The sequence below is a fragment of the Heterodontus francisci genome, chromosome 2 (genome assembly GCF_036365525.1).
Source record: "Heterodontus francisci isolate sHetFra1 chromosome 2, sHetFra1.hap1, whole genome shotgun sequence".
NCBI classification, from domain to species: Eukaryota; Metazoa; Chordata; class Chondrichthyes; order Heterodontiformes; family Heterodontidae; genus Heterodontus; species Heterodontus francisci.
Window position 1 is genome coordinate 42,814,769 of NC_090372.1, and position 27,084 is coordinate 42,841,852.

General features: G+C 42.8%; 1 protein-coding gene across 3 annotated transcripts in view; it reads left to right on the forward strand.

The window, feature by feature from the left end:
• The window catches only part of si:dkeyp-120h9.1 (Y+L amino acid transporter 2-like), a 126,554-nt gene extending 100,143 nt beyond the window's left edge, over positions 1-26,411 (forward strand). For all 3 annotated transcript variants that reach the window (XM_068057633.1, XM_068057641.1, XM_068057645.1), the window contains exons 5-10: positions 4,566-4,689; positions 6,300-6,403; positions 15,679-15,775; positions 17,183-17,332; positions 20,295-20,478; positions 22,755-26,411. In XM_068057633.1, the coding sequence (XP_067913734.1) occupies positions 4,566-4,689; positions 6,300-6,403; positions 15,679-15,775; positions 17,183-17,332; positions 20,295-20,478; positions 22,755-22,834 (739 nt within the window). In that variant the 3' untranslated portion in view covers positions 22,835-26,411. The remainder of the gene's footprint in view (positions 1-4,565; positions 4,690-6,299; positions 6,404-15,678; positions 15,776-17,182; positions 17,333-20,294; positions 20,479-22,754) is intronic.
• Positions 26,412-27,084: the final 673 nt, after the last annotated feature.

Sequence of the window (27,084 nt, forward strand, 5' to 3'; positions counted from 1 at the left end):
CCAAATGTCCTTTTAAGTTTCACCCCTGCCCTAACCCTGAACTTGCATCTTTCTCTAGTTTCTCTCCCCTCTTCCTCATGGCGCTTCAGAGTTCATCTTGTCCATAAGACCCACCTCCTACTCCCTCAAACGTTTTCCCACCCACCTGCTGGCTATCCAAATTCCTTTCCTGGATGATATTGTTAATTATTCCCTATCCTAGGCTCCTGCCCCCCTCCCCTTCAAATCTGCCATCACATAACTCCTTTTTAAAAAAAAAAAGCCACCTTTATCCTTGCAAAGTACTGCCCCATCTCCAACCCCCCCCCCCCCCCCCCCCGCCCTCCAACAATTTCTTCTCCCAAGTCCTTGATTGTTTTGCCTTTCAAGTCCATGCCCATATTTCTTGCAACTCTGTTTGAATCCCTTCAATTGGGTTTGCGTCCCTGCCACGACACTGAAATAGCCCTTAACAGGGTCACAGATTCTATCTTATATGATTGTGACCCTCGTAAACTCTCTGTCCTGATCTGTCGTGACCTGTCTGCAGCCTTTGAAACAGTTGACCACACCATTCTCCTCCAACATCTCTCCTCTGTTGTCCAGCTGGATGGGACTGTCCTCACATAGTTCAATCTATCCAGTCATAGCCAGAGAATGACCTGCAATGGCTTCTCTTCCCGCACCCACACTATTACCTCTGGAATCCCCCAAGGATCTTACACGGTCCTCCTCAGTGACATCATCTAAAATACATCAGGTTCGAAATGTACACTAAAATACCCAGTCTACCTCCTCATCACCTCTCTCAATCCATCCACTGCCTTTGCTTTGTCACGCTGCTTGTTCAGACATGCAGAAATTTCATCCAATTAAAATTCGGGAAGACCAAAGCCATCGTCTTCAGTCCCCGCCGTGAGCTCTGTTCCCTGGCCACCAACTTCATCTCTCTCCTTGGCAACTGTCTGATGCTGAACCAGGCTGTCTGAACATAGGTGCCCTGTTTGACTGTGAACTGAGTTTCTAACCGCATATCCTTTCCATCACTAAGACGGCCTTGTTCCCTGCCTGATGTTGAAACCCTTCTTTCCTTCATTACCTACGGACTTGATTATGTCAAAGCTCTCCTGCTCGGATCCCACTTTGAGCTCATCCAAAACATTTCTACCTGTATCCTAGCATTTTTTAAATTCTCATCCTTGTTTTCAAGTCCCTTAAAGACCTTGCCCCTTCCTATCTCCGTAACTTCCTCCAGCTCTCTGAAATCTCTGTGCTCCTCCAATTCTGGCCTCCTTTGATTCCGTTTGCTTCACCCTTGTCGGCCGTGCCTTCAGTTAACCAGGCCCTAAGCTCTAAAATTCCCCCTCTCAAACCTTTCGGCCTCTCCACCGTCTCCTCCTTTAAGACAACAATAATTTATATTTATATGGTACCTTTAACATAAATAAACATCCCATTAAGCTTTCCAGGAGTGTTATAAAAAAAATAAACATTTGATCCCAAGCTACAAATGGAATTATTAGGACAGATCGCCAAAAAGTTGGTCAAAGAATTTGGTTTTAAGGAGTGTCTTAATGGAAGAAAGAGAGGTACAGATGGCAAGAGGTTTAAGAAGGGAATTCCAGAACTTGGGCCTAGGCAGCTGAAGGCATGTCCACCAATGCTGGAGCAATTAAAATTGGGGATTCAAGGGGCCAGAATTGGAAGAATGCAGAGACCTCAGAGAGTTGTAGGGATGGAGGAAATTACAGAGTTAGTGGAGTGGGGGGAAGTGGGGTGGGTGAGGCCATGGAGGGATTTGAGAACAAGGATGAGAATTTTAAAATCGAGGCATTGCTTAGCCAATGTAGGTCAGCAAGCACAGGACTGGACTTGGTGCGAGTAAGGACACTGGTAGCAGAGTTTTGGATGATCTCCAGTTTGCAGAGGGTAGAATGTGGGAGGCTGGCCAGGAATGCATTGGAATAGTTAAGCCTAGAGGTAACCAACACTGGGATAAGGATTTCAGCAGCAGATGAGCTGAGACAGGAACAGACTCTGGCAATGTTACCGAGCTGCAAATAGGCAGTCTTAGTGATGGCACGGATATGTGGCCAGAAATTCATCTCTGGGACAGATATGACACCAAATTTGTGAAAAATCTGGTTCAACCTCCGACAGTGGCCAGGGAGAGAGATGGAGTCAGTAGCTAGGGGATGGAGATTGTGGTGAGGACTGAAGGCAATGGCTTTGGTCTTCCCAATATTTAATTGGAAGGAATTTCTGCTCTGGATGTCAGAGAAGCAGTCTGACAATTAAGAGACAATGGAGGGGTCGAGACAGGTATTGGTGAGGTAGAGCTGGATGTCTTCAGCGTACATGTGAAAACTGACGCTGTGTTTTCGCCGAGGGGCGGCATGTAGATGAGAAATAGGAGGATGCCAAACAGAGACTTCAGGGACACCAGAGGTGATGGTGTAGGAGTTGGAAGAGAAGCCGTTGTACGTGATTCTCTGGCTACGATTAGATGGTTGAGAATGGAACCAAGTGAGTGCAGTTCCACCCAGGCGGACGACAGTAGAGAAGAATAAGGAGGGATAGTTTACCTTTGTCACAGTCACAGGATGCCATTTGTGACTTTGGGAAGAGGCATTTCAGTACTATAGGGACAGAAACCCTATCGGAGTGATTCAAACATGGAGTTCTGGGCAAGTTACGCACGGATTTTCAAGATGACAAAACATTCAAGAACTCCGGAGAGGAAACGAAGGACTTAAGGGAGTAGTTCCTGTTCCTGTGTACCTATAGTTATTAAGGGATATGGGCTAACGGAAGGTATATGGAAGTAGGTCATAGATCATCCATGATCTTGTTGAATGGGGAAGCGGGTTTGAGGGGCCAAATGACTTACTCCTGTTCCAGTATTGCTGTTTGGAGATGAGGGCTGGACCAGGGTGTTTTGGCCAGGGTGAGAACGAGTAATGGCTTTAAAGAGAACTAGGGCATCACAGATGAGAGTTCGGTTGAGCAGATCAGTAGCTTCATAAATGTTTGGTGAACAGAGAACTGGGATTTTGAAAGTGCAGTTATAAGTGAATTGCGAGAGAGTTTTTTCCAGGGGCGGACAGGGTTGGAAGGGGATGGGAGGATGTGAATGGGAAAACGATACAAGGAAGTCATCGGTGATGGCCTTATCTCTCATATGATGGGAGTAGTAAGGCCACATAAGATGGCAAGGTCAAGCAGGTGGCTGTGAATGTTGGTTGGGGTATTTACATGGTAGGATAGGAGGGGAGTGAACTTGCAGCATGATGAATTGAGATGGAGGTTGAAATCTCCGAGGATAAGATGCTCCTTGAAGCCTACCTCTAATATCTCCTTGTGTGGATTGTTGTCAAACGTTGGATGGTAACGCTCTTCTGAAATGCTTGGGATATTTTATTATGTTAAAGGTACTATATCAACGCAAGTTGTTGATGTGGTATTGGCCGATTTCCTCCTGAAAGCCTTATAATTACACTGAAACCACAGGACTCCAGAATACAACAAAAGTAGTTAAGAAGTCAGTTTAAAAATAAGAACAGGAGAAGGATACTTTTGAGGGATATGATGTTAGTTTGGGTGGGAAGATACTAAATTCATGCAAAGGTCAGTGCTTGAGCCCCTTTTCTTTCGAATTTTAAATGATCTGGCTTCTGAAGTAGATTGCAGACTTCAAATTTACTGACAACACAAAAATAGGGAGAGTGTCACATTTACGAAAAGTGCGACGATAAAAAAAAGACTCAAACTGAAGAGTTATAAAAATTGACTCAATATTTTTTTTAAATGGTCAGTGCTGCAAAAGATGGCCGCATGTATATTCGAACATGGCGACGCTGTCTGTTTAGAACACAGAATGCCTAATTAGGTTGAGAAGTTTTAATTGAACCCATCACTTTTTAATTGAATGGGTTGCTCTGAAACAAAGAAAGTATAAACTGGAAATATCATAACCGGATGATATTTGTTTACATGACATCTCTAAATGTTATTGTATTTACCTTTTATGAAAGTTGTTGAGTAGTTGAGTAATTTTGCTTGTGGTTTCGCTCCAGCAGCTGTTGTGTGACTAGTTCCAAAAACCAGGAAGCCATTTCTGAGGTAGGTGAAGAGGGGAAGCCATTTCAGAGACCCCCCACTCCCTGCAGATGCTGAAAATCCCAGATTGATGAACACCCCTCTCCCCCGCCCCACTGAATACTGAAACCTGCGGTTCCCAAGCAGGAGGCTTCTCGAACAGCGACTGGTGTTGTCATGAACCGGGATTTTCTTTTGGGGGGGGGGGTGGTGGTGGTGCACGGGCTTGTGTACTGTGGCTGGAAATTTAAGTCACTGAATCTTCCGGGCTGATGGAGGCAGGGCTTGGAGGAGGAACTACTAATTCCAGGAAACACACGGCCATTCCAGGAGGTTTGGAAACTATAATATCTGCAATGTCTTTTAAGTAGGGTTATGTTACAGCTGTCATAAATGAGATGGAGTTGAGATGAATGATGCATTTACTGTGCTCTTGCTGTGCATTTGTGATGATGTATTTGACAAAGCCTTTTTTTGCTTTGTGACAGGAATCTACCTTTAGCTATTGCTATTTCTATGCCTCTTGTAACGGGTATCTACATCCTGACAAACGTGGCTTATTACACTGTCCTGGATGTTCCTACTATCCTCCACAGTGATGCTGTGGCTGTGGTAAGTCATGATCAAACATATCAACTGAAATTTTTGTGTAGTATGGGAATATCTAATTACTTACAGAACAATGGACAGAATAGTGGAATTCAGTGCAAGGCACCAATAAATATTACAGATTACCATTTAATAAGAATTGAATACTTCTTTAGTTAATATAAAACGTTGGTGCTAATATACATGAATACCCCAAACTCTGTATCCCCTGGCTGTGTTAAATTGTTACAATATAAGATCTACTTACAATTTCATGTGAAATATGGAATTTCCTTAAGAATTGAAACTGAACAGGTCCTAGAATCCACGACAGCCAGCGCAGAGTGAACAAACTGCAGGAAAACCAAGAAATATACAGACAGGAAAGAAATGGTGACAGAAAATCAAACACCATGAAAAAGAGGGAGCAGAACTACTGAAGAGGAGAGAATTGAGAAATATTTTTAAAAAGTACATATGATCTCGAGAGAAATTTAAATTGAGGAGAAATAGAAATGGAGAGAAAAAGACTGAATTTATATCAAAGAATGCAAATGGAAAGAGTGAAAGACATTATTGCAGCCTAATGAGTGCCAGCATCACACTTTGTTAGGTGTTGGGAGTCTGAGCATTTTTTGGTATGTCCTGGTTCAAAAACACTTGAGAACTGCTGATGTAAGCAGTGACATTGCCCAAATGTACATGAATACTTAACTGATGACTTACTGGAGAAAAAAAAAGTCGAGATTATGCTTGCTTTTCTTTGCATCCTCTTCAATGCTTGCACATTGCTCCTGAGGCAGTTTGTACAGTGCATTACAACACCTCAGCATAACTTTCATAGACTTCTAGCAGGAGAAATCTGTTCACAAAGCAGTGCTACACAGATTTGCATCAATTCCCTGGGGGCAGGCACCGAGGATTTGGTTTCAATACTTAGTTTCACTTGGTTTGTTGGAGCTCCGTCTAGAACTGTCATCCAAGATCCGAACTCTAGCGATTTTAGAAGTTTTCCTTCCTAAGAGCTAGGAAAGCTCATTGCAGTTGAATTACTTACCAAAAGATATTCAACTATTGGTTTTTATTCCTGCATGGCCCAGTTCTGTTGGATGGTTTATTTTATTTTAGATAGATCAAAAATCCTAATACTCTAATTATCTAATAGATAATTCTAGATTGGGGCGGCGCAGTGCACCGCAGCCTCACCGCTCCAGGGACCCGGGTTCAATTCTAGGTACTGCCTGTGCAGAGTTTGCAAGTTCTCCCTGTGACTGCATGGGTTTTCGCCGGGTGCTCCAGTTTCCTCCCACCGCCAAAGACCTGCAGGTGATGGGTAAATTGGCCATTGTAAATTGCCCCTAGTGTAGGTAGGTGGTAGGGAATATGGGATTACTGTAGGGTTAGTATAAATGGGTGGTTCTTGGTCGGCACAGACTCGGTGGGCCGAAGGGCCTGTTTCAGTGCTGTATCTCTAAATAAAAATAAAAAAATTAATTTAATGAGTAAAAGTCACTAAAAGATCTGTTAAGATTGTCACTTCAGTGAAAGCCAATGATTTGTTTCTGTCTCTTGAGCATTGAACTTTTACGAACAGAGGGTGAAATTCAAAATTATTGATGGCAATATTTCTTCAGACTTTTGCAGATCAAGTTCTGGGTCATATAAAGTGGCTCATACCATTGTCGGTGGCAATATCATGCTACGGTGGCCTTAATTCATCGATCATTGCAGCCTCCAGGTAATTCTGAAGTCAGTGGAATTTAAGTAAGGGTGGTATGTGGGGGATTGCAAACTGCACAACCTGAGAGATAGGTGGTTATTTTCACTTGCTGAGAAGAAAAACTTTATAGAAAAAATAAGACTAGCTGTTCAATGAGTTGGACACTGTCCCTCTAAAAGAAAAAAAGAAAGACCTCCAATTATATAATGTCTTACATGACCCCAAGGATGGCCCAAAGCACTTTACAGCCAGTTACTGTTGTAATGTACACAATGTGATAGCCAGTGTGTGCAGAGCAAAATTTCTCAAACAGCAACGTGACAACCTTGGGATCTGGATTAAAATTCAAGACAAACCGTTCTTTTACTCTAGGGGACTTGAATGATGCTGGCAAGGCAGCATTTATTGCCCATCTTTAGTTGGAGCAGTGGTGATGGTGGGCCACGTCTTTCAAATGTCAACTGTTTTTGCAACTGGATGGCTTGCTAGCCCATTTCAGAGCATGACTTAATCTCATTTCAAGTGAGCGTCTCCTGTGCTGGCCGAAATGGGCAGTCTCAATCTAGTTTCCACAAGCAAGTCACTTATATAAAAATGAAGCACACAATGTTTTTGGTAAATTGTAAAGTAATATGATCAAAGATTTAAGATACTATTCCACCCCTGCCTCTCTCCCAACACATACCCCACTACAAAATGTTTTCATCAAAAAGTAGATGTGTTTAGATTTACAGATGCAATGTTATTGGATTTGCCTACTATTTCCTAGAACTGTACAGAGAAATGGAGTAATTGGAATTAAGATGCATTAAGTATGTGACTTACTGTCTAACTGCAGCAGGAATACACTTGCTGATAGTATATCATAAAATTTAAGAAATATAGCAGTCAGGTAAAAAAAAAACACACATACATTACCTAGATAACATACCCGAGTTAATTCTAGTATCAGATATATTTAGTAATAAAGCCAGTCAACAGAGAGTTCATCCAGGTGGTATTTTTAGTGTTAATTTCCTGTTCCTTTCACATCAATGGGAAGTGCAGTTCATTTGGTCAAACTGGTAGCAGTTGGAGAACAATCACCATCTCCGACTTCAACTCATTAACCAATCCTGCTTTGTTTTTGAAAAAGGCACATTCTGACATTAAACAATGCATGGTGCATCTAAAGCATGGATTAAACAGAATCAATTTTTTGATTGTTGCAAAGTAGTCTTGTAATTCAGACAGCGTTTCCAAGATGCACTGCAGGTACATAGCCAGTCTGAGTCTCCAAACTAGGTTAACATACAGAGGCTTAAACTTTTCATATTAGAAATATTGACAAAGAGGGAAAAGGTAGCCAATACTGGTACCTTAGACCCATACTCAGTGGAGCACCTGTCCACTGAACCAGTTAAACTTTTCTCGCTTCTAACATTAGCTGTCCCACTGGCTTCTCTGACCAATTTATGCCAGGTAGTGAGCAATCTTGAGCATGGTATCTTTTTTCCACTCCCACCCCCGTATTGACTTTTGCAGGCAACAGAGAGCGAAGATTTCATGCCATGAGCCTCGGCTGAATTTGAACTTGGGCCCTGAAGTGAAAAGCTGTTGCTCTAGCTCAGGCTTGTCCAACATCCGGCCCGAGGGCCAGAATCTGGCCCACCAAAGGTTTCCATATGGCCAGCGGATGTATTTCAGAGATGAGAAATTTTCCATTGTCGTCTTTTTTCAGACCAGCTTTTAAAATAAATCATGCTGTTAGATTCACAGCAGACAGGCGCTGACATCGGGAACAGCGATTTCCCAACTTTGACAGTTGGGAAATGTCAGACTCTGACATTTTTTAAACGCCTGCCAGAAAACCCTGAATCTGTCCAAAGTTGGGAAACCGCTTCACCAATGTCAGCACCTGTCAGCTGTGAAACGGTCAGCGAGATTTAAAAAAAAACTGACCAACCACAAAGCTGCTGTACTGAAACATCCCGTTCTGTGCAATTGTCAGAGAGAGGGTGGGGGGGTGGCAGACAGGGAGAGGAGGGGTGGGGGTGACGGACAGGGAGAAGAGGGGGGGGTGACAGACAGGGAGGGGGGGGTGACAGACGGGGAGAGGAGGGGTGGGGGGGTGACGGACGGGGAGAAGAGGAGGGGGGGGTGTGACGGACGGGGAGAAGAGGAGGAGGGGGGTGACGGACGGGGAGAAGAGGAGGGGGGGGGGTGACGGGCGGGGAGAAGAGGAGGGGGGGGGTGACGGGCGGGGAGAAGAGGAGAGGGGGGGGTGACGGGCGGGGAGAAGAGGAGGGGGGGGTGTGACGGACGGGGAGAAGAGGAGGGGGGGGGTGTGACGGACGGGGAGAGGAGGAGGGGGGGGTGTGACGGACGGGGAGAAGAGGAGGGGGGGGTGTGACGGACGGGGAGAAGAGGAGGGGGGGGTGTGACGGACGGGGAGAAGAGGAGGGGGGGGTGTGACGGACGGGGAGAGGAGGAGGGGGGGGTGTGACGGACGGGGAGAGGAGGAGGGGGGGGTGTGACGGACGGGGAGAAGAGGAGGGGGGGGGTGTGACGGACAGGGAGAGGAGGGGGGGGTGACGGACAGGGAGCGGTGAGACAGAGGGAGGGGGCGCGGTGGGACAGGGGGAGAGGGCGGGATGGAGAGGGAGGGAGCAGTGGGTCAGAGAAAATGGTGGACAGAGACAGTGAGTAAGAGGGGGGTGAACAGAGAGAGAGTGAGAGGGGGGGAACACAAAGCAAGGACGACACAGCCGTGGGGGTAACACAAGGGGCAGACACGGGGAGAGAGAGAGAGATCAAGATTCCTCCTGGCAAATGGACATCTATCCGGAAGACTCCGCATCATTTCAAGTTTGCGGGCAAACGTTGACTACTTTTGCAAGCAAAAAAAAATGCCAGGTATCTCATTAAATCAGTGTCCAATATAGTGATAAGAAAGTAAGTCAATAAATTCATCTTCTCATTTAATGCTTATTCACAAAAATACACATTTTTTTGTTTTGATTAATAGTAAGATAAATTTGTAATGCCTTTATCTTTCCAAAATTGTCTCACCAGCCCCCTTTGTAAGACAAAAAATGTGCCCCGCCACCACACACAAAGTTGGACAGCCCTATTGTAGCTCATTGTGCCGTATGTTTTTCCCTATTTGTTAATATTGCTAATAATATGAAAAGTTTAAGCCCCTGTATGTTACTCGAGTTTAGAGACTCAGAGTGGCTATGTACCTGCAGTGTATCTTGGAAACACTGTCTGAATTACAAGGTTACTTTGCAACAATCATATGATTGATTCTGTTGAATCTGTGCTTTAGATGTAGCACGCATTGTTTCATGTCAGGATGTGCCTTTCTCAAAAACAAAGCAGGATTGGTTAAAGAGCTGAAGTCTGAGCTGGTATTTGTTCTCCAAATGCTGCCAGTTTGACCAAATGAACTGCACTTCCCATTGATGTAAAAGGAATGGAAATTAACAACAACAAAAAAAACACCTGGATGAGCTCTCTCTCTCTCTCTCTGTCTCTGTTGACTGGCTTTATTACTAAATATATTGTTAGAGCCACATTGTGAGATGTAGTTGGTTCCCACCATTCAACTTCCCACCTGACTGCAGCAAGTGTGTTTTGTTATTAGGGTTTAGCCCCTTAGTGTTTTAGTTGTCAAATAAACAGACAGCGACAGGTTTTGTTATAGGTTTCAAAACAGGAAAGTCAGTTGTTTATTGATCAATACGCCTTATCCCGAAATTGTTGCAACCACATCCATTCACGCATTCACTCGCTCTGTAAGGACTGTAAGCCTGTTGAATTCTCTTGGAAATAGAGTTCTCATTGGTTCCAGGCCTGAGCTGATTTGTAGCTTTCTCTCTTGGTTGACAGTTCAGTTGAAGTTAGTGGATCACTTTTAGTTCACTGTTGTATAGATGCAGAACTCTACAGCAGGGCACGTGCCTTCTGGTTTCCTGGAAACAAGCTTCTGGATGTTATTTTTCTTCTCTCTCTAGGCTGCTTTTTTAAGGTGAAGCTGTGTTACTTCTCACCACCTGGTAGCAGACACTTTCATCTCTGCCCCATGGTGATTGCACAGTGGCTCAGGACGTGGCTACTTCACAACTTTCTTCAGAAGAAGACATTCAATTCTGTAATGTTTTAGGATGGGTGCAGTTGACACTTTTTAGATTTGAAGATTTACCTTTGTCCATGTCGGACAGTTTGAATATACAAAGGCCAAGCCCTTTTTTCCCTTCGGTGGCCATTTTGGAGCATTGTTCACTTTTTAAAAGGTTCATTTTTTAAAAGATAAGGTCAGTTTTTATAACTTCAGATTTTGTTCATAATTTTTTTTTAATCATCGCCCTTTTTGTGTGCATGACAATATCTATGGTAGAATTAACTTGGGTATTTTATCCAGGTAATATATTTGTATTTTTGAAGTATTTACCTGACTCTTATATTTCTGAAACTTTGTGATATACAATCACAAGTGTATTTCTGATGCAATTAGACTTTAAGTCACATCCTTAGTGCATCTTAATTCCAAGAAAATATTCAATTTTCCATCTCTCTGTCACTCTGAAATCTCCGTATGGCCATGTGTTGTATATTGTGGGTCAGTTGTTATCAGTGGTACAGGACTTATGCAATATCAATGCAGGTATATCATCAACTCAATTCAATTCTAATGGTCCCAACCCACCCGAGCAACAGGTAGAGTGTTGTTCAGTTGGACAATGTTGATGTAAGGAGTTTTTCTGGGGACGGGAGGTTGGGGTTAGAGCTATGGGTTATATCTGAGACTGCATTGTGGGTGTATGCTGTCCTCCATGTTGAACACCAATTGGAAAAAACGCTGAAGGTAGCAAGGGAACAGATTGCACTCTGGATGGGGGACTTCACTGTCCATCACCAAGAGTGGCTCGGTAGCACCACTACTGACCAAGCTGGCCAAGTCCTAAAACATAGCTGCTAGACTGAAATAACAACGGAAAGTGCTGGAAATACTCAGCAGTTCCGGCAGTATCTGTGGAGAGAGAAGCAGAGTTAACGGTTCAGGTCTGTGACCTTCCATCAGAACTGATGAAAAATACCTAAGAATAAGCTGTCAGCCTGATGAGGCTACAACACAGGACTATTTGCATGTCAAACAGCAGAAACAGCATGCAATAGACAGGGCGAAGCAATCCCACCACCAATGGATCAGATCTAAGCTCTGTAGTCCTGCCACATCCAGTTGTAAATTGTGGTTAACAACTAACAGGAGGAGGAGGAGGCTTCACAGATATCCCCCCAATGATGGGGCAGCCCAGCACATCAGTGCAAAAGACAAGGCTGAAGCGTTTGCACCCTTTACAGCCAGATCCATCTCGGCCGCCTCCTGAGGTCCCCAGCATCATCGATGTCAGTTTGATTCACTTCGCGTGATATCAAGAAATAGCTGAAGGCACGGGATACAGCAAAGGCTATGGGCCCTGACCACATTCCGGCAATAATACTGAAGATTTGTGCTCCAGAACTGGCCAGGCCCTTAGCCAAGCTGTTCCAGTACAGCTACAACACTGGCATCTACCCAGCAATGTGGAAAATTGCCCAGGCATGTCCTGTCCACATAAAGCAGGACAGATCCAACCTGGCCAATTACCACCCTATCAGTCTACTCTCAATCATCAGCACAGTGATGGAAGGAGTTGTGGACAGTGCTATCAAGCAACACTTGCTCAGCAATAGCCTGGTCACTGGTGTTCAGTTTGGGTTCCGCCAGGGCCACTCAGCTCCTGATCTCATTACAACCTCCGTCGAAACATGGACAAAACAGTTGAGGTGAGAGTGATTGCCGTTGACATCAAGGCAGCATTTGACCGAGTATGGTATCGACGAGCCCTAAGCAAAACTGGTGTGAATGGAAGACGGGGGGGAAAACTCTCAACTAGTTTGTGGCTGAGGTTGTTGGAGGTCAAGCATCTCAGTCCCATAACATCACTGCAGGAGTTCCTCAGGGTAGTATCCTAGGCCCAACCATCTTCAGCTTCTTCGTTAATGACCGTCCCTCCATCATAAGGTCAGAAGTGTGGATGTTTGCTGATGATTGGTGTTACGACAGGTGAGAAAGAGGTCTAGTGGTTCCTTTCAGCCTTCACCTGGTCTTACTGTAACAGGGTTTTATTTTTAAACACATTGTGTTTTCAGCTCCCCCTTGGTGAATCCTTGTTTCCAATTATACGGCCAAGAAACCAGCACAAACAGACTTTCTGCAGTTTAAAGAAGAAAAGTTGAAATTTATTAAACTTAAACTCTAATTTGGTTAATGCCTACAGATACACAACGCACCCACACTAGCATGCATATGCGATACACGCAAATGAGACAGAAAAGAGCAGAAGAAAAATAATGTGGAAAAGTTTGAGGCAATTTCTGAAGAGTTGTTACGGTTCTTCGAGCTCACTGTAGAGTCCTTGATTGTAGATAGATCTTGCTTTTCGTTGGGGCACAGTATTATTCTTAAACCTTGTTTGCTGTAGGAGTGTTTTCTGTCTTGGGGTTCATGTGTCTTCAGAGGCTTGTGAGAAAGAGATGGGAGCAGACAGGAGAGAGATCTTCTCAGTCCAGGAGCAAACAGACATTCTGCCTAAACTGGTCGTACAAATTCAAAAAAACTCTGGTTTCCCAGTAGTCATGTGACTAGCTGGTTTGACCATGTCCATTTGTGTATTCGGCCATCTTAGCAATCAACCTGGAATGCAAACTCCCCCACCTTCAATGTCTGGTGATCAAAAGTCCATTGTGGGTTGAATGTCAGGGAATGGCTGCTTTGTCCTTCCAAACACTGTCTGCCAATATGCAAACGTCTCTTCCAGCCACAGCCAATCTGTTCAACAAGTCCTTCCCTCACTCCAGTAACAGTTCAAAATCAATGCTCATGACAAAATTCACGTGCCTCATTCTTGGCAGGTGGGGGCCTAGCATAACAATTGGGCAATGTTCAGCTGCATTCACAACTCCTCAGATACCGCCCATGTCCAGATGCAGCAAGACCTGGACAACATCCAAGCTTGGGCTGATAAGTGGCAAGTAACATTCGTGCCACACAAGTGCCAGGCAATGACCATTTAAAACGAGACAATCTAACCATCCCCCCATGACATTTAATGGCATTACCATCACTGAAACCCCCACTATTAACATTCTGGAGATTACCATTGAGCAGAAACTGAACTGGACCAGCCACATAAATATTGTGGATACAAGAGCAGGTCAGAAGCTAGGACTTTTGCGGCGAGTAACTCACCACCTGCCTTGCCAATGCCTGTCCGCCATCTACAAGGCACATGTCAGGAGTGTGATGGAATACTGTCCACTTGCCTGGATCAGTTTGCCTCCAAAAACAATCAAGAAGCTCGACGCCGTCCAGGACAAAGCAGCATTGTTCAGATGCAGCTCGACTGGACAACATCCAGTCTTGGGCTGATAAGTGGCAAGTAACATTCGTGCTGCAAAATACCTATCCTCTGACCTCCTCTTGTAGCCATAGTATTTATCTGGCTGGTCCAGTTCAGTTTCTGGTCACTGATGACCCCCCAGGATGTTGATAGTGGGGGATTCAGTGATGGTAATGCCATTAAATGTCAGTGGAAGATGGTTGGATTCTCTCTTGTTTGAGATGATCGTTGCCTGAGAGGTGGAGAGGTTAAGGAACATATTTCCAGAGCATAGAGCTTAAATGACTGAAGATATGACTGCTAATAGGTATGACAAAGGCAAATGACAATGTGCAGGAGGTCAGAGCTGGAGAAGGAAGAGTTCTTGGAGAGTTGTCAGGTTGGAGGAGATAAGGGATGAGGCCAAGAAATGATTTAAACACCAGGTAATAGGTATTCAATGAGGATTAGTGAACATTGGAGGAGGATGGTGTCCATACTCGTGCCTATGCTCCCACTGCCAATCCCTGTCCAGTTCAGGTGGCCAGACTGGATGATGCTTGCACCATCCTGTGGCACTTTGTGAGAATGGCCCTTGAGTAGATCACTGGCCTATGGCCAGATGTCAGTGTGTATCCCTGTTGTAAGTCAAAATAAAATGAGGAGAGGGCACTATTTTATTTTGAAATTGGTCAATGGGTACAGCAGCTGAAGAAATGCAAATCCTATTAATGCAGACAGTAATGTAACTGGAATTGGCTCCTCCAAATATCAGACCTTCATCCAGCACCTCATATTTCAGCAGGGACTATAGATTGATCAACAGCATTTCTCCAATCTGCAAAATAAAAACAAACTGTAGATGCGAGAAATCTGAAACATTAGCTCAAAATGTAGAAGAGGCCTAACAAAGAATCCTATATTAGCCTGCCTCTTCTCTTTCCTGATGTTGATCAGTCTGTTCTGTATTTGAACTGTGTTCTCTCTTTGTTTTGCAATCTGTGGTTGTAGGCTGAATTGAACATAATTTAAAAAGCAACATTCAAATGTTAAGATAGTGGTGGGGGGGGGCGAGGTGAGAAATGAATTCCAACAAAACAACTTTAATTTTTTATCTGTTTGTTACCTAAAAGAAAATGATATTTGAGAAGATTGGAACAAAATACAGCTTTTTGGCCTATGTCAGCTTTTTTGAACTATTGACTGGATTTTACTGGTTTTCCAGGTTAGTATTTAAGAAATTAGAATGATCCTGCTTCCTACTGCCAGCTGTCAAGCCTTAGCTCAGCGGTAGTCCTCCTGCCTCTGAGTCAGAAGGTTGTGGGCTCAAGTTCCACATTATCTAGGCTGAGATTTCAGTGCAGTACTGCACCATAGCAGGTGTCATCTTTTTGGATGAGGCAATAAACTGAGGCATCTTCCTTCTCAGGTGGACGCTATGGCACTACTCACCAGAATCCTGCCAACATTTATTCCTCAACCAACACCACCAAAAATAGATTATTTGGTTATTTATCTCATTGCTGTTTGTGGGACCTTGATATATGCAAGTTGACTGCTGTGTTTCTTACATTACAACAGTGACTGGGACATACAAAGGTTGAGAAATGTGCTACATAAAAGTTTTTGTTTCTTGATCTTTGGAGGTATCAACTGTGAAATTATTGATTTTAAACATTCTGTATTTCATTTGGCATTACAGATGTACTGTGAAAATAGTTTGTGATGTGAGATCCCAGTACTATATCCAAAACACTTCCCACATGTAGAATTGCATTTTTCTGTATGTGGTTTCTTTGTGCTGTTTGTTAAGTAGGTCATTAAACTGTGATAAATCTTATGTTGGTAGTGTGATAATGCCCTTATGTCCAAATTGTTGTACCACAGACTTTACTTTGTTGCTTCACGTGAAGGTCATCTACCCAATGTTCTGTGTATGATCCATGTTCTTAGATACACCCCGATCCCAGCGTTGTGTTTTAACGTAAGTAAAATCTTGAAAGTGATTTCTTTTTTCTTGCTTTAATATTTATAACTGTCAGTGAAATTTGTGTGAAGCTCACCAACTGTTAAGTGTGGTAATGTGTGATAAAGGGCAGAAGGAAACTGAGGGTGAGTCAATCAAAGCTTTTAACCTGTGCATTCTCACTACCTACTTCAGAGGGACACAGACAGAGAAATGGAAGTAGCTGTCCTCTAGTAGTTTGATGCAGCAGACCTTACACAGTGAACATCTTTGTGTTTAATCCAGTGCTACAATTTTGATAGTGTTATGACCAAGTCTCACATTCTGTCTTTTTCTCTCTCCCTTTTTGTTCCATCCCTCCCTTTCCATCCGTTCACCATTCCGATGCCACTGTTCCTTACCTTGATGCCTTGAGTGTGCCAAGTGTCTCTGACGACTGCCACCAATCTTACACACACAATCTAAATAAAGATCATTTACTTGGCATTGGAGAAGAATGGAGCTGTGGAGATCCGTAATATTGGCATCCACTCCGTTTCTACTTGTTTCTGGGGCAGTGGTGGGGGGGTGGGGAGCATTGATGGCCATCCAGTATTATGTGCATCTGAAGCTTTTAGCAGGTTAAAGTTTAATGCTTGTAAAGTTAATGCTTTTCATTAGTTTTATCAGTTGAGTCTGTAAGATTAGTGGTAGTCAGAGTTACACTGTGATAATGGCCTCACTCTGCCCATGTTTCTTTGAATTTTCTTCCAGCCCTTTATCTTGACTGAGCAATGTGATGTGCTCCAGACCTTAGAAAGTGGCACTCTTTGACCAGCTGCTCCAGAGTGGGCAGGAGCAGTCTTTGATGAATTGCCTTCTTCCTTTCCAGATCCTCCTCCCTTCTGGGATGGACTTAGGCCACTGCTCAGGGCCTCCGCCTGACCTCATTGCTGAGATCGAAAACTTACCAGGAGGATTGCAAATGAACTGTATGTTGCTGTGGCTTTCACACTTTGCTGTGTGGAGGATATCTGCAAATGTTTAGGCACTCCTGGAGACTTCAAAATTGACACACTCCCAGGCATTCCTGCAGATATTAGCACACTTCTGGTGACCCACTGTTATAACTTCCAAATGATGATGCCAGTTATTCAAAGGTAATCTGTGCACTTATTGAAGATTTTCATACAACAGAAGAAGTTATGTGCTAACAAGCCAACAAACACAGATAGTACTCAAATATGATAACTTGCAGACCTTCTGAGTTCCCACCCAGTTCGTCAATGTGCATTATTGTTCAGCACTAGACTGTACCATCAGAGGAAAACATATTTTTGAAAATATTTATTTAAACTGGAAAACTAACTGATATGGTCTTTACTACCTGCTTGTCCTTTTTATACTGACTAACATTTTTTTGTTTGTTTTTGGTTTGTTATTCAGGGAGGGATGTCTTTAATCTATCTCTGTGTAGAAGATATTTATAACCTCATTAATTACTTCAGTTTTAACTATTGGCTCTTCATTGGCTTATCTGTTGCCAGCCAGATTTATCTGAGATGGAAATTCCCAGATCTGCCAAGACCTGTAAAGGTAAGAACATTAATTACAATTGCATTTGCTAATAAAAATCCCTTACAAAAGCAAAATATGGCAGATGCTGGAAATCTGAAATAAGAACAGAAAATGCCAGAAATATTCAGCAGGGCCAGTAGCATCTGTGGAGAGCGAAACAGTGTTTATGTTTCAGGTCACTGACCTTTCATCAGAACTCTCTTACTGTTCAGGACACTATGAAATTTCTCCATCTTTGTAAAACTCTCTTCAGGAGAGTGGCAGAGAGCTGCTCCCAGGTGCTATTAATGTTGCATTGTAATTGAGCAGGATAAGGTCTGTTTCCAAATATTACCAGTGTTACATTGTAACTGTTTAGTAGAAAGTCTGTTCATAGATACCATCAATATTACATTGTAATTGCAGGAAGAAGTATTGTTCCCAAATATGACCAGTATTAAATTGTAACTGGCCAAGTGAGGTCAGTTCCCAGATACTACCAATGTTGGTTGTAACTGGCCAGGAGATGGTCTGTTTGCCACTTAACTGTCACATCCACACAAATGGAGAGCGTTACATCTTGACATGTCCTGTAGTTGGTGGAGAGGATTTGCAGATTCAAGAGATGTGCTACTCTCCACAAAATATCCAGCCTCCGACCAGCTTTAGTCACTGCAGCATTCATGTTTCTGGACAGCGGCGACCTCAGAATGTTGATGGTGGGGAACTCAGCAATGGCAGTGCCAGTGAATATTAAGGAGAAGTGGTTAAGCTCACACTTATTGGATCGAGTTGGTCATTGCCTTCCAGTTGTGTGGTGCAAATGTTATTTGCCACTTAGCAGCCCAAGCATGAATGTCGTCCAGGGTTTGCTCCATGTGGGAATGGACGACTTCATTACCTGAGAAATTGCAAATGCAACTGGACGCTAATCATTAGCGAACAGCCTCACCTCTGACCTTTATGATAAGGGAAGGTCACTGATGTAGCATTTCAGCTATACTGAAACAGTTTAGCTGGTTCTGGAACACAGGTGGCATTTCTGATGGCGGGGACCTCAGGAAAATGCCAAGAAGGATCACCAACTTGACGCCAATGGCTGAAGGTGGTTGAGAAAGCTGCAGCCTTGTCATTTGGACTCACGAGCTGGGCTCTGCCACCATTGAGGATGGGGATGTTTGTGGAGCTGTCTCTTCCTGTTGCATGGAGTCAATATTAAGTGTTCCCAGGGTCACTCCCCTTCCCCCCCCCCCCCCCCTCCCCCCCCCTCCAACCTGCATACACCTGATTGTACACTACTGTGCAGCCCCCAAAGTCTGATTAAGTCTGTCCTGATGGTGGGACAGAACTTGCCCTGAGATGGAGAGGTCTGGGACATTGGCTGAAAGCTATGATTCTGTGCTTGGCTAGTTTGTGCAATCCCAATGCAAAATTTCAGAGACTTCAGAGGAGGTAAAATTCAAATAGCCAAGCTCTGAATTCACCTATTGCTTACTTCAAGTTAATCTAAGTGATCATTTGAAGTGGACACAGTAATTGGTAAATGATTGCTTGGATCTTTGGGGGCACACCTGCTTTTGAGTCAGAAGGTTTATGCCCCACTCCAAGACTCCAGAACCTAATGTCACTTAATGTTGTACTGTAGGAGCACTGCTTTGTTGAGATACTGTCTTTTGGATGCAGCATTAAATCCACTGTCCACCTTAATGCTGGAAACAATCCAATGAGACTATTTGACGAAGAGCAAGAATGTTTTTCCAATGCTCTGGCCAACAGTCCTCATTTGACCAATATCACCAAAAACAAGATAACTGCACTCAATGGCAGTGACTACACCTCCGTAAAGGCTGTCTTGAGGACGTAAGACAGTATAAATGGTAGTCCTTACTAAAACTTCTGAAACGTTTTTGTAGCTGTAGCTTGACTTCTACCCCCTTGTATTCTAGTCCTCTAGATATAGAGGCTAATTTTCCATTAGCCTTTCTGACTTATTTTCTGCACCTGACGATGACATTTTAATGATCTATGTACCTGGATCCCCAAGACTCTGGACCACCACTGTTTCTAGCTTTTCACTGTTTGGAAAGTATTCTAGTTTCGCCTTTTTATGTCTAAAGGGGCTGACCTCATTTGCCTATGTTGAAATCAATTGGCCACAGTTTTGCCCATTCACTGAATCTATTAACATCTCTTTGTTTCTTTCATGCTTCTATCTATACTGCTTACAATGCCACCGATTGTGCAATTGGCAAACTTGGATATGTGGCTTTCTATCCCCATCGTCTAAGTGGTTAATAAATATGGTGAATGGTTGAGGCTTCAACACAAATCCTTGCTGGACACCACTCGTCACATCCTGCCAATTAAGAGTACCTGCCCATTATCCGACTCTCTCTCTTTCCTGCCACTCAGCTAATTTGCTACCAATTCAATAAATTGCCTTCAATTTCATGATCTTCAACTTTAACTAACCGTCTTATGAGGGGCTTTATCAAATGCCTTCTGGAAGACCATATAAATAACATCCATAGTCATTCCTCCGTCCACTACATTAAGTCACCTTTGCAAAAAATTCAATCAGATTCATCAGGCATGGCCTACCTTTTACAATTCCGTGCTGGCTCTCTGATCAGCTGAAAATTTTCAATGTGTTCAGTTGCTCTATCCTTAATTATAGACTCTAGTAATTTCCTGACAACAGATGTTAGGCTAACTGGTCTATAATCCCCTGGTTTCCCCTGCTCACCTCTCTTAAAGAGCAGTGACATGAGCAATTTTCCACTCTATTGGTCATTTAAAATGAAAACACCTTGTGAAATTGATAAGTGAAGAGTGACATGAGGTAAATTAATGAAGCCTTTTTCTGTAAAAGGAACACAATGTGAAAAAAGACGAGCACAAGGCGCTACTTGATAGATACGTGTTGTACATAATACATAATGTATATCCCTGTAAAATGTCTCATTAGCTATTATAATATCACTTGCAATTTGTTTTCCAGCTCAGCTTATTTTTCCCAATTGTGTACTGCCTGTGCAGCTTGTTTCTCGTCGTGATGCCCCTCTACAGTGACACCTTTAACTCCCTAATTGGGATTGCAGTTGCACTCTCAGGAGCTCCAGTCTACTTTTTCTGTATTTACCTCCCCGTTGAGAAGCGACCCAAGTGCATTGAAAACCTGTTACGTAAGTTCCACAGATAATTACAGCTTCTTGTGTCTAATGTGCTTTGTGCTTTGCTATTGTGTAAACTAATTGGGAAAATCTGGCATAGTTTGGGTAATGGAGCAATTGGAATGTGAGGATTGGTATCACAAAGTTTACTTGGGGCTTGTATGTCGTTGCCAATCTGCTCAGGTTATTGTGCACAATTAATCTGAATTTTGAGGTGTAATTTCAGTCTCAAAATAGTGCACTTGGCTGTATGTGTGAGACAGCTCACCACCACCTTCTCAAGGGCAATTAGGGATGGGCAACAAATGCTGGCCTAGCCAGTGACACCCAAATCCCATGAATTAATACATTAAAAAAGTTTAGTAATGGATGGTTACCAATAGTACTGTACCTAGGGAAGGATGAAGCCACAAGTAAGTGCTGCAGTTTCTCTATGTAGTTCAAACTCACCTGCTGAAACCTTCATCCATAAGAACATAAGAAATAGAGCAGGAATAGAACATATGGCCCTTTGAGGCTGCTCTACCATTCAGTAAGATGATGGCTGATCTTCTACCTCAATTCCACTTTCCCACCCTATCCCCATATCTCTCGATTAGTGTCCAAAAATCTATCAATCTCAGTCTTGAATATATTCAACAACAACCCTCCAGGGCAGAGAATCCTGAAGATTCATAACCCTCTGAGTGAAGAAATTTCTTCTCATTACTGCCCTAAATGGTCACCCCTTATCCTGAGACTATGACCCCTAGTTCCAGACTCCCTATCCCTCTCGGCATCTACCTCTCGTGCCGTTTAAGAATTTTATTTCTTTCAATGAGATCACCTCTCTTGTAAACTCCAGAAGATATAGGCCAATTTTGCTCCATGGCTTTGTTACCTCTGGGCTCAACTCTTCCAATGCTCTCATGACTGGCCTCCCACCTTGTTCATGCCATGTACTTGACCTCATTCAAAACTCTGCTGTCCGTATCCGAACTTGCATCAATCCCGTTCCACCATCGCCATGTGCTCACCGGCCTACATTGGCTCCTGCTCTAACAATGCATCAATTTTAAAATTCTCATCCTTGTTTTTAAATCACTTCAATGCCTCGCAGCTCTCCAAGATCTCTGCAGTCCTGCCATTCCAGTCTTTTGTGCATCTCCGAATGTCATCACACTACATTGGTACCTAGGCCCTAAGCTCTGGATTCCCTCTCCACCTCTGCCTTTCTCGTCTTTTAAGATGCTTTTGGTCACATGCCCTAATATCTCATTATATGGCTGTGTTAAATGTTGTTAGATAATGCTTCTGTGAAGTACCTTGAGATATTTTTACTTCATTAAAGGTGATATATAACTATGTTTTTGTTGCTGCTCATTGTTGGTATTTAATCAGTTTCAGCCAATACTGACATTTTGTTGTTGCTTCTGTTGATCATTGCCTGAGTCTGACTGTAAAGTCTGATTCGTTGCTACCCATCAATTGTTCGTGTAATGTGTGGGTATCCTGAATCACATCCAATTGTGCACCATCAGGCTTGATGGTGATGTAGTCAATCAGAACACTTTCTAAGGCATTGTGATAGCATTGGAAATGAGTCAGTTGAAAGAGCAACCTCTGTGCTGCAGGTTAGCAAAGTGTGCACAGGAACTGGAGAAAGCTGCTTCTGAAAGTTTGAAGCTGCAGATATTTACAGGAGTTTTCTTGTATGTAAACCTTGTTATTAACCAAGTGCAATTCTCTCTCTCACTCTCTTCCCGCCACCCCCTCCCCCCAGTATCTCTTGCTGCTGTTCTCTCTTTTTGTTGCTTAAATATGAACCTGATGCACACTTGTTAGAATTGCATATGGGAGGCTGATTTTTTTTGCAATAATTGTCCAAAGTGAAAATGGTTACAATGTTTTTAAAAATATATTTAATATACTTGCAGTGCAAAGATAATGGGGGTGAAATTAATCTGCACCAGCCTTGTAGGTGATTTTTTTTCCTAGTCCCACTGCCCCTTTTACTTGGTTTGAAATTAAAAATCATGGCATTATTTTCCAAATCAATGGAAAAGAAAAACTGGCGTGGTCAAAAATCGGCTGTTGATTTGCTATGAGCTATCTTGAGCTGCTGGTGTAGACCAATTTCATTCCACAAAGTTTATGTCTTCAGTGATCTTAGCCAAAAGGCCGAGAAGCGATGGCCGTAAAACTGCGGTTGCTGCGCGCGTCAGGCCCGGCGTAACAGTATGTTTCTAGGATTGAGGTCAAACCCTGCGATTAAAAACTGCTGCTTGATTGATTTTTTTTTCTTCTAGATATCTTCTCTTTGCAAACTCAGAAGTTGAGCATGTGCTGTCTAACAAAAAATGAGTTTGGCGTTGACAAGGAATCTTAACCCAAATCTACCAAAAACTGTTCGCGAGACGTGACACAAGACATCATTCATCCAGATACCCAACTCTCCAGTCGCTAAATAATGTGACTTAAAACTTGATTATCAAAATGCTGGAACCTCCACTATTGGAATAATTTTCTTGTATCAGTGTAGTCTTTTTTCAGCATACTCTTTTTTTATAGAAGAAAATAATAAACTCATCATAAATATTGGTGCACTTATTTTGAAGTGTCCATTTTCATCCTGCCGTGCAGACTGTTGACTTTGGTCACTCTCTACCGGACTGCTAAGTGATGGGTATTGTATTCCCAGTATTGGGAAACTGCAGTAAAACTGAGAATAGAGATTCCTGGTCTGCAGCTTTGTTTGCAGGAATCAGGAGACTCTGGCTTAATTTCTCTTCCTTTCTGAAGTTCAACCCCTCGTTGTTTGAAATGGAGCTCCTCTGGCACATTTCGGGGCACCCCCATAATTCACACTATTAGTGACCCAACTTCAGAGTCTCGATGGCAACATGGAGATCGACACTTTAAAAAAAAAAAATGTTTCATACGTGATTTTTTTGAAATATAAAATGAAGAACACTTGATACAACTCTCCTTACTTGTTTAAGCAAATGAACTTGTCATTAATTAAATTCTGGATCTATTCAATCTGGAGTGGGCTTATCCAGGGCATTGACACTGCCTGGTTCTCACTGCATTTTCCAAAAGGTTTCATTGAAATAATTACCTGTTTCAGAAGAAGCTTCAGCCAGACTGTTCTGGAATAATGCCATAAAATGTGAAACACCAGAAAATTCTGGTCTAACATCCAGTTAGAATATCCAGGGGAAGAGGTTCAAGTAGAGCACCAAATTTGCACAAATATGTGTCCAGTGGATTTTAATACATTCCAATAAAAGAGAGGGATTATGTATAGTAAGTGAAGGTACTTAGTTAGAAGAAAAAGAGAGATGTTTAAAATGAGCAAATATCCCTTGCTTGAAGTTTCTAAATAAACTTAAATATTTTTAAATTGCAACTCATCAGTTGATGATCACTGCCTGATCCTGTTCTCAACAATGCCCACATAGGTGCACTTTCCACCAGGGTTACACGAGTTTGATCAGGACAAGCAGGCTTGGCTGTTTTCCCTTTTCTTAGCCCAGGGACACTGAGGTCCATCATAGTTACAACCCCACAGAGGTCTGCTAATTTAGCACCATGATTGAACCTATTATTATAGGATGATCAAAAAAACAGGGAAACTATTCAGAACGTCCTGTTTCAAGTTTGATAGGACCTGTATTTGTCTCGGGCATGAAATATCTCTGCTTGATACAGTAGCTGTTGGGTTTATGAGGCTGTCAGGAATGTTGCAGTGGCAAGATCCAAGTGATTATGGACAGTATTTCCCCTGTTGGGGAATATAGTAAATTATTACATCTGAAATAAAGTGAGTTTTAAAAAGAAAAGTCCTCTTATGCCATTGCTCAAATAATTCTATTTTATGTTCAACATTTAAATGGTTTACAGACATAGTCACACGTATTCCATAACAGGCAGGGATCTTATGAGCTGAAATAGAAAACTGTTACTTGCAGTGAATTGGTCTGTCATTCAGAGAGCTGTGCAATAGAACCTTTCAAACCAAATGGACTATTCATTTACTGTGTGTTCAGGTCACCATTCATAAATCATAAAAATTTACAGCACAAAAGGAGGCCATTTGGCCCATCGTGTTCATTCCAGCGAGAAGTAGCCGTCCAGCCTAATCCCATTTTACAGCTCTTGGTCCATATCCTTGTAGGTTCCAGCACTTCAAGTGCATATCCAAGTATTTTTTGAATGTTCGAGTTTCTGCATCTATCATCCTTTCAAGCCGTGAGTTCCAGATCCCCACCACCCTCTGAGTGAAGAAACTTGCCCTTGAACCCTCTAAACCTCCTAGCTCTTACTCTAAATCTGTGCCACCTGGTTATGGACCCTCAACCAAGGGGAATAGGGCCTTCCTATCCACTCTATCAAGACCTTCATAATTTTATATACTTCAGTTAGGTCTCCCCTCAGCGGCCTCTGTTCCAAAGAAAACAATCCTAGCCTATCCAATCTTTCTTCATAACTAAAATTCTCCAGTTCAGGCAACATCCTCATAAATCTCTGTATCCTCTCTGGGGCAATCACATCTTTCCTATAGTGGGGTGACCAGAACTGCAAGCAGTACACCAGCTGTGGTCTAGCCAGTGTTGTATACAGTTCCAGCATAACCTTCCAGCTCTTCGATTCTATGCCTCAGCTAATGAAGGCAAGTAAATCCATATGCCATCTTGACCACCTCATCTACCTGTCCAGCCATCTTTGGGGATCTGTGGACATGCACTCCAAGGTCTCTCTGTTCCTCTATGCCTCTCAGTATCCTACCATCTATTGTGTACACCCTTGCCTTGTTAGCCTTCCCCAAAAGCATTACCTCTCACTTTTCCAGATTGAACTCCATTTGCCACTGTTCTGCCCAACTGACTAGTCCATTGATATCTTGCTACAGTCTGCAGCTTTCTTCTTCATTATCAACCACACGGCGAAGTTTTGTATCATCTGCAAACTTCTTAATCATACTCCCTACATTCAAGTCTAAATCATTGATATATACCACAAAAAGCAAGGGACCTGTTATTGAGACCTGCGGAATCCCACTGGAAACAGACTGCTGGTCACAAATACACCCATTGACCATTACCCTTTGCTTCCTGCCTCTGAGCCAATTCTTTTGATCCAGAAGGAGGGGCATTTAATTTGCCACCCCATTCACTCCCATCCTTATCAGAAATGTGTGTAAAATGGGGACTTTCAGTTTGAGTTCAGTGGGTTTCCGCCTGATTAAGATATGTCTCTGCTGCTGTCTTGAGCATTATAGACATTGCCATGCTTTAGACTGGTGAATTGTGTGATCCATAATCAGAATGTAGGGGACTGTTTACTACATGTATCATGAGGTACAGTGGAGATTCTTCTCCAGCTGTTAGCAGGTAACTTTTTAAACACAAATGGTCTCTTGTTTTCTGTCTTATCTTGAAGTTAATCTGTATCTTGAAATATAAAGTGTGATCCAGTCGTGCTGTTGTTGTTTGTATTGTAATGCATTTATTTTACTGACACTTGTTCAGAATCCAGGAAAACCAGATCAGGTTATTCCACAGATGCTGCCAGACCTGCTGAGTGGTTCCAGCATTTCTTGTTTTTATTTCAGGTTATTGTTGGTTATTAATGATTTAAAGAATTTAGTGCTATCTTTGCTATGTAATTGTATATTCATGTAGCTTTATCTGATGGTAGATGGTTTTCTGTGACTACAGGGTACGAATGACTGTCTGTCGATGTGTACAAATGTTCGTAAAAGACTGTCACAGCGTACAAGTGCATTGTGTCTTGAGTACTGAAATGGTACTCCAATGCTGAACTGTTGGTACTTAAGCAGTATTAACTGCTACCTTTGTTAAATTTAAAGGTAACTTTTGAAAGTGATTTTCAATTATGGAAAAATAAAATTCCAATGGTTCATGCTGGCTTGTCCTGCTTTGCCATTGCTTTGACCCTTCCTTCGTTGTTTCCTTTCTCCAATATCTTCTCTTGCACCCTTCTATCTTTCCACTCCAAGTTGCTTTCTAGACCAGAGTTAAGCGTTGTGCTGAGACACAAGCTGGGCACTCAATCCTTTGATTTCGTGGAGATGAGTTAGAGTTACTTCCCCACTACTGAGGAGCATTGGAGTAATGCAACTCTGGCCCTCACCTGGATAGTAAACAAAAGCAGAAACTGTGTGTAAGAGGTGTGATGAACCAGTGAGAGGTGAGGTAAAAAAAAAAGCACTGAAAGAGAAGTTAGGATAGGAAATGCAAATAAAGACCTCCCTCTCTGTATTAGGACAGGCAACCTGCTTGAATATGCAGGGCAATGGGGAGAAGGCTGGGGAGTGGCACTAGGTAATCTGCTCTGAGAGTCAGCACAGACATGACGGGCTGAATGGCCTCCTTCTATGCTGTTTCAATTCTGTGATTCTGAATGCAAGTCTTTCCAAAGCAGGTCTGAGGTTCCCTGCAAGTGTAAGTGGACATTTCTTCATCAGCACAAAATGATTTTATACAGGCTCCAGTTTCTGTATCAAATGATATCAGGAGGAAGATGCTCAAAAATTCTTATGAAAAGAGCCCAAATTTCATTTCTAAATTCCCCAACAAAAAGGGACCTTGAGCACCCAGTGCCATGAACACT